The sequence below is a fragment of the Vipera berus genome (assembly GCF_964194415.1).
Source record: "Vipera berus genome assembly, chromosome: 5".
NCBI classification, from domain to species: domain Eukaryota; kingdom Metazoa; phylum Chordata; class Lepidosauria; order Squamata; family Viperidae; genus Vipera; species Vipera berus.
Genome location: NC_138207.1, coordinates 25,432,718 through 25,445,031, shown reverse-complemented (window position 1 = coordinate 25,445,031; position 12,314 = coordinate 25,432,718). Strand labels below are relative to the sequence as shown.

The 12,314-nt window shown below is 38.9% G+C and overlaps 1 protein-coding gene across 2 annotated transcripts in view; it reads left to right on the top strand.

Moving 5' to 3' along the window:
- The first annotated feature begins 310 nt into the window (after positions 1-310).
- ARHGEF26 (Rho guanine nucleotide exchange factor 26) overlaps positions 311-12,314 on the top strand; it is a 46,784-nt gene continuing 34,780 nt past the window's right edge. The window contains exons 1-4 of one of the 2 annotated variants that reach the window (XM_081328129.1): positions 311-474; positions 2,998-4,102; positions 6,546-6,585; positions 9,148-9,293. In XM_081328129.1, the coding sequence (XP_081184255.1) occupies positions 3,047-4,102; positions 6,546-6,585; positions 9,148-9,293 (1,242 nt within the window). In that variant the 5' untranslated portion in view covers positions 311-474; positions 2,998-3,046. Of the gene's footprint in view, positions 475-2,850; positions 4,103-6,545; positions 6,586-9,147; positions 9,294-12,314 lie in introns of those variants that run through there. The other variant, XM_081328130.1, reaches the window with a different exon arrangement.

The window sequence follows — 12,314 nt, the reverse complement described above, 5'->3', positions numbered from 1 at the left end:
CGGGACTTCTGATTCCCATACGCAGCATGATTGATGGGACAATTTCAGGCGCCCTTAAAAGCCCTTCCCGGCTTCGTCAAACGCGCAGCAGACGGGAGGGTTGCGTCTTTGCATGCAAAGCAGACCAGCTCCTTTGGGGGACGGGCGGAGAAACCTCCGGGGCTCGCGGATCTAAGCCGTCCGAGCTCCCGCGAGGCGGCAGCGGCAGCAGCAGCAGCAACGACAGGCTTTCATTACGCCCTCCTGTCGAGTTGAGAAGGTGGGGTTTGCCTTGGCGAGGGCGGGGCTCCGACTGAAGGCCGAGCACGGTGCGGGGACCAGACTGGAGGGCAAGGAGCGGGTCTTGGGTGGAGAGTGGAGGGAGCGCCTGGAGCGCGCGAGAGCAACCGGTCGGAAGTTTTGGCTGAGCCGAGGCTCGGAAGCTTTGCAAGTCCTTTTAAGCCTTCGCCTTTACTTTGGTGCGGTTCCGATGAGGTGAGTTGGCTGGGTTTAATTGGGGGAAGGATTAGACTTGACCCGGGGCTTCTGTATTGTGATATTTTGGCGGGAAAGACGCTTGGGCTTCCCTAGTTGGGAGGCAAGCTGGAAAACTCCCCTCCCCTCCCCTTCCCTGCAGAAAGTTTTCCTAGCAGCAACTGCCGTTAAAGGGATCTTGAAGGGAGGGCTGAGTTGGTGGTTGTAAACACGGCGCTTCTTTCATCGCTAAGCCGCAAGACTTCCTCAGGTTGATGGGGGGGGATTGCTCCTTCACTCCCCCCTCCCAAAATAACCCGCCAGAGGATTATTATAGGGAATAATGTCAATGCTACCGGTATAAGGCTGCTAACGGGAACAGTGGTATGCGAGCAGTTACAGAGGAATGCATAGTATAGGAATTACTCTAGTGCTCATATGAGGAGTGCCAGGTCAGATTTTTCTTCTTAAAGGTGCAGTCTGCTTAGTTCAAAGGCTTCAGAAGGATTGCGCCGCCGTCCTGGAAGGACAACAGGAAAAAAAACCCCCAATCCTTCGTTTCCGATACTGTTCAATTCGTGGATCGTGCAGAGAAGGCTTCTCGCTGTCCTCCTCTTGTGCTTCATTATGTGGCATAAACTCATCCAAACACTACCAAAGAGTGCAACTGTATTATGGCACACAGTTGTAATTAATGTAGACGCTGGAATTCTTGTTATTGTCCTTAGTACTAACTGTGTAATGTTATGCATGTTTTACACAAGTCCCATGGCGCTGGAGGGGCCTTATCCTCAAAACATGTCTGGGCTTTCTCAGCCTCAGGCTAAGCAATGAGTAAGGCATACTTAAGCATGGAATTGTTAGAGCAAAATGAGGTTCTAAAACCCTGTTTAAGTATTGTGGAAGAAATGTCTAAAAGCAAAATCTTGGTTTGCTGCTATTTTTTGCTTTAAAAGCTAATGTTGTGTAATACAGTATACTAGTTTGTAAAATGTTCCTAGACTTTGTACAGTTCTGCTTATCAGATTGGGCTTCTGCTGGTGGTAAGGCACAATTCAATAAACTTTGCTGCTGAAGTGCAATCTTATACATGTTAGTTCAAAAGTGAATACCCTGGAGTACATTGGTGCTTTCTTCAATGTAAATTTATGAAGGATTTGTTTCTGGGAAAGGAAGTGAAATTTATACTACTTTGCAGCATGTAATGCCATTATTCTTTGTTGTCATACACTAGCTACTCTCTTAGGATCCCTTGTGTATGTTTTGGGGTATGTTTTAAGGTATTGCCACCCTTTCTAAAAAGCACTGTTAGGCTTTGTACAAATTGTACCTATTTTCTTAATATCCCTGAAATATTTGCATGATTGTATCTGAAATATGGATTGATGGTATTGAGTGAAATTAGGTTTGATGAAAAAAATGGCACCAGACTGCATAACTATTGCATACCCTACATGGTTTCAAACTTAAAAAAATATTTTTTCTAGAGAATTTATTTGTGATAGGAAATATAAAGTGTTCTTAATTTGCCTGTCTGGTGGAGAGCAGAATGACTTGTAGATCAACAGAAGTCGATCCAATACAAATGATTACCTTTCTTTTGCTTTGCCTTCTGGAACCACCATGGCTTATGTTAAATTATTCTTGGCTAGTATTCTTGTGCTGTAATAAAGTAGATCTTTTATTTAAAAAAACAGCCTCACTGTTTAACTGCATGTAGAATAAAAAACTGCTTCCTTTAAATGCCTCAGAAAAACTTTAATTAAAAGGGTTTTTTTTTCTGGCACAATATGACCAGTGAACCTTTTCATATCATCTTGGTGGGAATAACTGTAAGAATACATTTGAGACTGCCTACTTATTTAAATGTTAAACTCTGCTTCCATACGTCCACTGTTATTAGTGTACTCACCAGCTCTAAGCCAAAGTCTTTGAGTGTTCATCAAGCATTCTTTTTTTATTTCATTTTATGGAATACAATTTTTCTCCTTTATTCTTTAACCACAGCGATGGGAGTCTGTGGGAAGATGGAAAACACTGAAACATTTTTTTGATATTTTAATTCGAATGAGAAATATCAATACATCTGATAATCATCCTTCATAAATGGGGCCTGGGCATTACTATTTAAAAGAACAATCTAGAACTTAATCCAGGGGTGTCAACCTGCCGGCCCATGGGCCGGTTTCATCATACCGAAGCCACGCCCAACCCATTATCGACAATGCAAAAAGAGTCACGACACGTTGTGACACATCACATGATGTGGCAAGTTTGACACCCGTGACTTAATCCATTCCTTCTCTGAGGCGTTTGAATGGTATCCATTACCTATCTCAGCTTCAAACTGCTACTGCTCAAATCCTCTCCCAACAGTACTAGACATGTTTTGGAAATGGTAGACAGTTTCTGCTTTTATTAAAAAGTAATACTGAGATGATGGACGCTTTCTCTTCTACCTTTTTTCCATCAAGGGTGATTTATTAGATTGTGGCTACTGAATGATTTAAGTTTTTGTTTTTCCTTTTTTTTATTGTGCAATAGGACATATTGCATTCCTGTGTTGATGTTGAATTGACCTCAGTTCTGGGTTATGGATGGACAAAATGAAGTGGACTTTTCCAATAACAACATTACACCATTGTGGAAGAGAAGATCAGCTCATCGTGGGCATTTGCATACAAAGAACAAACCTAGACCACAATCCTATCAGAGTTCCACTGGGGTCCTCTTCACAGATTTTCCTGTGGAAGACAAAGATACATTCACTTCAATGCAACCTGATGAAACAATTACTTGTCCAGACAACAACTCTATTCAGAGAGGTCCCTTGCTTTTGACCTGTAAAAGTGTACCAAATGGAAAGGTTCAGTTTCCAGAACATAGAACCTTATCTTCTACACTTTCTGACCAGTCCCCACAAATCTTGAAAATGGTTTCAAATAATTCTATAAATTTTACATCGAGTGGTTATTTAGATTCAGCAAGCAGTAAATCAACTTGCACAAGGAAGGCTTCTAATCAAGCATCACTTAATTCTGAGATGGAACATATTGTTTTCAAATCAAGCCCTGGAGTGTCACCAACGGAAATTGTGTATTCGCCAAATAATAACACAACCATTGACTTAGCATTACAACCGAGTCAACTTCCTAAAAACTTAGAAAATGAAGCTGTTTGCCTGCGTACTCCCACAGACATTGCACATTTGCCTCTGCAAAGAATACCATCAAATCGGAATGGCCAATCAGATATGTCATCTGTGATTCTAAGCACAAATAGTCTTGCCGCATTAAAAGTGGGAAAACAGCAAATCATCCCTAAGAGTTTAGCTTCTGAAACAAGAGTAATTGGTAAAGCTAATTGTCAGAATTCAGAGCCAAACAGCAGGGTACTTAAGGTACGCAGCATGGTGGAGACTCTTGATGCACCTTTGGCAGCCAGTGAAGATGATGAAGCAGAAGGGGATGTGGAAAGCCCAGGGATGCTAAAGCGTAGCTTGAGGTCTACTTCATACCGACGAGCTGTTGTGAGTGGTATTGACTTTGATGGTATTGCAAATATTAAAACGAAAAGCAAAATGTCTCAGCCAGTGTTGAAGGCAGTAATTGAAGATAAAGAGAAATTCTCTAGTTTAGGAAGAATAAAGGTAAGTAAATAAATGAAATTATTAATAGTTTACAGTCATTGGTAGTTCAGATGGGCTTATTTTGAACATTTGGTGTTTTAGTTTTTATGCTGCGAGATCAGAATAGTATTTTAACCATAGATTAATAGGGAAAAATGTGAGAAATCTTACAGGTTTAAGGATGAGAAAGGAAATATTCTTTACTACAAATGAGTGATAACAGCCCTATCACTAAATGAGTCTTTGAAATCTTCCTGAACAGACCCTTTGCTGCTATATGTAATCTTATCCATTTAGGGGGGAAAAACCTTAATAATGCAATGTGTTACTTTTCTTAAAAGGTACATATTTTAAATATACAATGCATCATCCACTTTTCATTATCTGTGATAATCTTTTATTTACTCTTTTAAGTGGGAAATTAATTCAAACTGCATGTCTTGAAAATCACAGTGAATTCTTTATTTCATCAAGTGCTCTTAGTAGCTATCCAAAAATTTATCCCTGTGACATTCATATGGGATGAGGTTTTGTGTCTGAAATGTTTCTCAACTCTAGCACAAGCTCTGGATACAAACTCAGTTTTCCTCTTTGTGTTTCAAACTTGGTTAGTGTGCAGTACTATCCAGTAGAAAAACAAACTGACTATTGAGAGCAGTATTTTTAGGTACTCTGGACTCTTGTTAGGACCAGAAGATTGTATCTTAATCTTATCCCAGAAAAAGGCGAGGTCATGCATTGATTTGCTTGAACTTCCTCTAGGCTGGCAACCTAAAATGTTTATAGCTATATGCACGAGAATATTACCGTTTCATAAATTTCCATTCAGATGCTCAAGTTTATGATATTAGTTGACATGGTAAAAATGATCGTTCCAGATTATGTCAATATGTCCTGATTGAAGATTATACATTTTTATTTATCATATTTCCTGGTTGTAAATATCTGTATAACTCTTGATGGAAATATTGTTTTAGCAACAATGTGTGTGTGTATTTGAAAGCATTATTTGGAGTTGGGTTTTCTTTTCAAATAATTGTATTAAGGGGATAGATACCCTTCTAATCATTTTTTTCTGGCATCTTAATTCAGATCAGTCAAGTCATTGATGAATCTCACTACACTGACAGGGTTTCTTGCTATCTGTTCAGGTAGAAACTTTTGCATAAAGAAAAGTTAAAGTCCCCATAATTTAAAAGTCAGATAATTTGTGCAAAGGCAACATTTGTAAAACTCTTACAGAGTTCAACACATATACAATGCATATTTGGCAGAGATGTATTACTGGATTTTTTATATATATAATTTTGCTAACCATGTCTTTACTAAAAGCAAGATTCTTTTTTCATTTACAGTCCTGTCTTTGCTAGGCACCATGGTATAGCTGTTCAACAAATATTTTTTTTAAAAAATTCATAATGTTAACCTCCACCTTGGACCTCAGAGATTTTTACACAGAAATGTATGCATTAAACTGTTAAAAAACAAAGAATTTGAAGATTTCTTTTTTAAAATTCCATTTTGGAATGTAGAGATCATCTGAGGAATGTTAGGATTTTTTTAAGTATCCCTGAACACGGTGTGGTTGTTTAGTTTTAGCTTAATGTGTTGTGCAGCCCAGTCATTGTGTTTTGGAAGTTACGATTATGTCTTAGCATCATGGATAAACCTAGCTACTTGTGATTTAACAAACAGATCATTGCTATTATATCCTGTTCTTTTCATTTCAACTCTTCTACCATGTTGAAGCTGAATGAGGTAAATTGTGATTAAGAGGCGTTTCTGTCAATCCAGCCTTCATCTGATCTTTGATCTGTTACTTCTGGTAATTTATATAACTCTGGGAGCATGGAGAATCTGCTAAGTGGAGATGGAATAGGAAAGTCTGTTTTACGTCAGTCCTGTTACGTGTATCCAAATTTCAATCCAACTCCCCAGACCTATTACCAAGTAATATAAGATTTAAGCTATGAAGACATTATCTCTGATGGAATATATTCTAAAAGAATGGTGTCCAATTAATTTTTAGTAACGTCTATTGAAACTAGAGGTGTTTTTTTTGAGGGGGCGTAATTGGGAAAAAAGGCTGGCTTTTCCTTTATACAGGAAATACTATTGAATTTAAAGACTAATAAAATCATTTACTGTATGCATTTCATTATACTTTCATTATACTTCATTATACAGTGAACCATTTCCTACTTTAATAAAAAAATTAAAATTTTTCTTCAACAAAAATATTACTGATATGCATGTCAAAGTCTGTTACTTTCAATGGGTTTGGGAAAGTTTGATTCCAAATCGGAACATTACCAAAGTTGTAGACCTCCTGGAAGGTGGCTATTATCCTAACTTACTAATGATTAAATGCTATGGAAAACATTTTAAATTCATTTATTCTTATGAGCATTCCTAGTTTCACCAATTTCCCCTTCCCCTTCTCTTTTTTCTTTTTGAAATATAGAAGAAAATGCTAAAAGGACAAGGGACATTTGATGGACAAGGTAAGAGCTGCTTGGGTATTCTGTGCTAATTTTTAATGATATATCGTATAAAGAAATGGAACCAGGTTAAGTTTAACTCTGCAAAGCAAAGTTTGGGTCAAAGGTGTAGATTCTTCTGTTTATATTAACAGGATGAGGGAAAACAAAACCAAAGTTGTTACACCAAATATCAACAAACATTTTGGTTGTATTATCTGTAGTGTTCTTCCACTAGTACAGTGTTTTTCAACCACTGTTCCGCGGCCGTGGGAAAAATTGAAAAGTAATTATAAAATACTTTCTTTGTGTTTATTTGATTCCTATTCAAGAGAATTACGGTACTTTATATATAGTCAATATAGGCACAGAGTTAAATTTTTTAACATTTTCTAATGGTGGAGTGCCTCGTGATTTTTTTCATGAAACAAATGTGCCTTTGCCCAAAAAAGGTTGAAAAACACTGCACTAGTAGCATGGGTGGGAAAACACTCTGAACCAGCTTTATAATGTATTCAAGTATAGTAAAATAGGATAAGAGGATTTCCTATTACAAAGAATTCTGTTATATTGTATAGTTAATGGAGAGAATAAGGAAATCCAAGGTATAAATCTTGTTATAATGGTTATATAAGCATTGGTTATGGCCCATTTGTGTGGGCTCCCATCTCTCTCATTGGTATTGTGAATTTCTTTGGTTATCATTGTTACTTCTTGTCCTAATTTGCATACTTTTATTACTTGTAGGCAACACTTTGTTTTGTTGGTCATTTGCATTTCAGATGTCTGTGGATTTTTTTAATTCATAATTTTCTTTTTTCTATATTGTCCAAGTTGTCTCATCAAGCAGTTAGTTTCCTTTAATGTCTTTGTTCATTCAATGCCTCATATTTCTTAATTTGAGACTGCTTCATTTTTAGCCACAATATATATATTAAATGCTTGTTAACTATTTAGATTACCTTGCTAGGCCCCAAACATGGGACAAATCTTTATTTCCTGTTTCAGCCTAACCCAGACATGTCAAACACAAGGCCCGGGGGCCAGATCCGGCCCGCAAAGTGGTTTCATGTGGCCTGCGAAGCCATCCTGGAAACAGTGAGGGAACGCCCCCCACTGCCTTGGCCCTCTGCCAGAGACCCTCAGATCTGTCCCACTCCTGCCCAGGCCCCCATAGGCACCCTTGATGCGAATGATGTAGAGCAGGCCATGCCCACCCAGTAGGCCACGCCCACCCTGGCCATACCCACCCAGCCCCCTGAGGGCAACCGCAATGCTGATGCGGCCCTCAATGAAATTGAGTTTGACACCCCTGGCCTAACCGAAGGCCATCGACAGGCAGTAGTCACAACAGTGACAGCTCATATTTGTGTAAATTTTAGATTGCTAACAATCTAAATCTAAATCTCCCTTTAATTCTTTGTTAGCAATCTAAAATTTACACACACGCGCGCACACATACATACATATATACATACATACATTATGCTGATTTATAATGGTCTATGATCATAAAGACTTGATTTGATCTACATATGCTGCTGGTTTAACATATTGGAATTTTTAATATTTTTTCACACTTTCAGTGGTATCCTCATACTTTGTTATTACCAGTGCAACTTATTTATATATCCCATATTTCACAAATCTTAGGCTTTCAGCCCAAGCTGTAAATTGAACAACAGTTGAAAAGTAACATGATAAATTGAAAGCGGGGCTCAAATCCAGTTACTCTCCCCCTACTCAAAGAGTATTAATAACAGGAAACCAGACTTGATAGGATTGATCCTGTGTGTGTGTGTAACTTCTATATAATTCAATAAATATTCATAAGATTCACATATAAGAAGAATTGAAACATAGTTCAGCCTACTTTCAGAAGGTCATTTTATTGTTAACATGCCTCTTAACTGATTATGTGTGTATTTTTGTATTGCATTAATTTGTTATTCATGTGGAATGTAAATAACTTACATTTAACTGAAATAGGGCTATCTGGGATTTCTGACTGAAACTTCAGATACTTAGGTCAAGCCTATTTTATTTATAATAACGATGTATGGTACTGTAACTTTACAACAGTTCTATATTATCATTTTTTAAATCTTATTAGGGTAATATGTATTCAGTATTTAAAAAGTAAAGGAAATCAAAACATCAGATTGTATAATTTATGCAACATGATAAAGTATGGAATGGTTTGATTGACATTTTAATAGGCCTGAGAAAAAAACCCAATATTTAGTACTAAATCTAAGATGTTGCTATATACCATTTAGCTCTGCATTTGCAATCATAATTACAACAAACTAATTGATTCTGTTTAAAGTTTCAAATGACTTTACACCTTGTTTACGTACCTTGCTAACAAGATAAATCAGCCATCTTTCACAGAGGAACCCTTTGTATTCAATCATCTACAGGAGGAGGAAATAGGTTTTTTGTTTTTCCTTCCTGAATTTGGCTGACCTGATGTTTCTGTATTTTATAATATGCTTTCCCAGTATCTGTTCTGAACAAAACTAGCTGTCTAAGAGAAAATTATTAGAAGTATCTCAAATCAATTTTGGTTTTTTGTTATTACAGAAAATGCAGTGTTATATCAGAATTATAAAGAAAAAGCTTTGGATATAGATTCCGATGAAGAAGTAGAATCAAAAGAACACAAGTTAGATGAACAAATAGTCATTCAATACAAACCTCTAAGATCGACATGGAGTCAACTGTCTGCAGTAAGTGTCATAATATTACTAAGCACCTCAAAGCTCAAATTGGTGATGTTTATAAGCAAGTTTTTTTACAGCCTTATTTTACTCTCAACTACCTCCCAAAGCAAAATGTTTATGAACATGCAGATACTATTTAGTAGTTGTAATTGGCAAAGAGAGGTGTCTGCTACATCTTCATTATTCCTTTAATTCGTGGTTTTTATAGCAATCAGACTAACTGGATGATGACTTCAGGAAACATATTATAAACAAACTTATTATTTTATGGAAAGGAAAAGCTTTGATTCATGCTTAATAAAATAACCATATGGAGCATGGTCAGGATGATTCCTTCCTTCTTACCACTTAGGAAATCAGTAAAATCTGGGTCTTTCTACAGATTTTGGGAAATCTTCACATGTGGTTGACAGCACATATAAGTGGGTTAGCTGTTTAATTGTCTAATGATTAATTGGATAGATTTTATTGTGTGATGTCTACAAGCTCCACAGAATTCATGGAGTAAGCAGTACACCAGTCCGTAAAGAATAAAAAAACAAAACATGAAGAAAGAGTGACTGAATAATGTTCTTGTCTTATAAATGCCAGGGCAAGTAAGAACTGCCTCCCCGCAAAGCATTACTTGTAATATATGTTTAAGGAGTAGTCTCTTTTAAAGCTGTCAGTCAGAAGACTGCCTCATCCTCTTTTCCTGTCCTCTCAGTTCCATTTCGCTATTGTATTTTCAAGGAACCACTGAGACTTCTTTCAAATGGGTCAAATTAGAATCCTAACTTTTTTGGTAGAGGTTTGGAGATTGCTTTCTCTGAGTACTCTTGCCTTACTGGAGTCCTTCATTCTATGGAGAGGTGTACAGGTGGCTACTATTTAAGTTGAAATGTTGAAATGTGAAATTTTAACGGTGCTGGATAAATGGACTTACCGTATTTTTCAGACCATAAGACGCACCTGACCATAAGACGCACTCAGTTTTTAGAGCAGGAAAACAAGAAAAAAAATATTCTGAACCAAATAGTATCAGTATACTAAAACAGGGCTTTTCAACCTTTTCATCCATTGTACCACTTAGGACAAGGCAATGTCCGAGTACCACCAGTCGCCCAGCAAGGTGTCAAAAACTTGACACCCCACCCCCCCAAAAAAGGGGAAAAAATGATAAAGTACAGGTAGTCCTCGGCTTACAATGATTTACTTAGTGACTGTTCAAAGTTACGATGGCACTGAAAAAAGCGACTTATGACCATTTTTCACACTTATGACCATTGCAGCATCCCCAGGGTCATGTGATTTACATTCGGATGCTTGGCAATCGATTCATATTTATGATGGTCACATTGTTCCAGGGTCATGTGATCGCCTTTTGTAACCTTCTGACAAGCAAAGTTAGTGGGGAAACCAGATTCACTTAACAATCATGTTACTAATTTAATTTCTCTCTCTCCTTCTCTTTCTCTCCCTCTCTCCCCCTCCCTCTTTCTTTCTCTCTCCCTTTCTCTCCCTCTCCCTTCTTTATTTTTCTCTTTCCCTCTATTTTTCCCTCTTTCTCTCCCTCTATTTCCCTCCCTGTCTTTCTCCTTCTTTCTCTCTCCCTCTATTTTTCTCTTTCCCTCTATTTCTCCCTCTCTCTCCCTTTCTTTCTCTCCCTCTCTCTTTCCCTCTCCCTCTTTCTCTCTCTCCCTCTATTTCTCTCCCTTTCTTTCTCCTTCTCTCTCTCTCCCTCTTTCTCTCCCTCCCTATCTTTCTCCTCTCTCTCCCTCTTTCTCTCCCTCCCTATTTCTTTTTCCTTCTCTCCCTATCTTTCTCTCTCTCTTTCTCTCTCTCCCTCCCTCTCCCATTGTCCTTCCTTCCTTCCTTCCTTCCTTCCTTCCTTCCTTCCTTCCTTCCTTCCTTCCTTCCTTCCTTCCTTCCTTCCTTCCTTCCTTCCTTCCTTCCTTCCTTCCCTCTTTGTCCTTCCCTCTCTGTGTTAGAGCAGTACCCACGGAGGCGGCCCTGCAGCCCGGCTTTCTCTTGCAGAAAGCAAGCTGAAACGGAGCGAGGGAGATTGCCAGGAACACAATCTCGCGCGGTTTCAGTTTCCCTTGCTACAAGAGAAAGCAGGCTGAAACAGAGTGAGGGAGATTGCAGCAGTGCGAGATCGCGTTCCTGGCAATCTCCCTCGCTCCGTTTCAGCCTGCTTTCTCTTGTAGCAATGGAAGCTTGAAACCAAGTGAGGGAGATTGCAGGAGTGCGAGATCAGCGTTTCTCAGCACGTGCCGATTCATGCTCCTGGCAATCTCCCTTGCTTTCCACTTGCAGAGGTTGGGGCTAGCCATACGGATCACCTTCGGACCATAAGATGCACCCTCGTTTCCCCCCTGACTTTTGGGGGGAAAAGTGCGTCTTATGGTCTGAAAAATACGGTAATAACTCAAGGGTGCTTTTTTCAAAAGGCAACTGGGCTATGTTTTTTCTTTGAGGAAGATGACATTTCACTTCTCATCCAACAAGCCGCATCAGTTCTGACTGGATGGTGGGGGTCATCTGGTTGTTCATTTAGCACTTGGGGGTTTTATCTGTGCCCCCAGGGTCACCTGAATCAGAATGCAAATGGTTGTGGAGCCTTCTTGAAAGGACTGCATTGTAGGCAGGAGATAGGTGGTGTCATATTCCTCCCCCTTGGTTGAGGGAGGGCTGTTCAGTTCTAACTTTTTAACCCTTCTTTCAAACCAATGATTCTCTTTATCCAGAATATGGACTTAATAACAGTTGCCAGAAGTGGCAGCTATTGTAGCGCCCCTGTGGCCATGTTATGAAAATTTGGATACTTGGCAGTCTGTTCAGCTTTTCCCACCTACCAATCTCTCCACATCTCAATCACCCACTCAGCCCAGCAACATGTGCAATGCTGCCACAGCCCAAAAGACCAGCCCTACTCCCTGGCCCACGAGACCTTGGTCAGTTGGAGGGCCAGCCAATGCATGCACAGCACCCCATTTCACTCTTTTTCTGCAACTGCAAGTGGACTCCACTCCTAATCATGCAGAA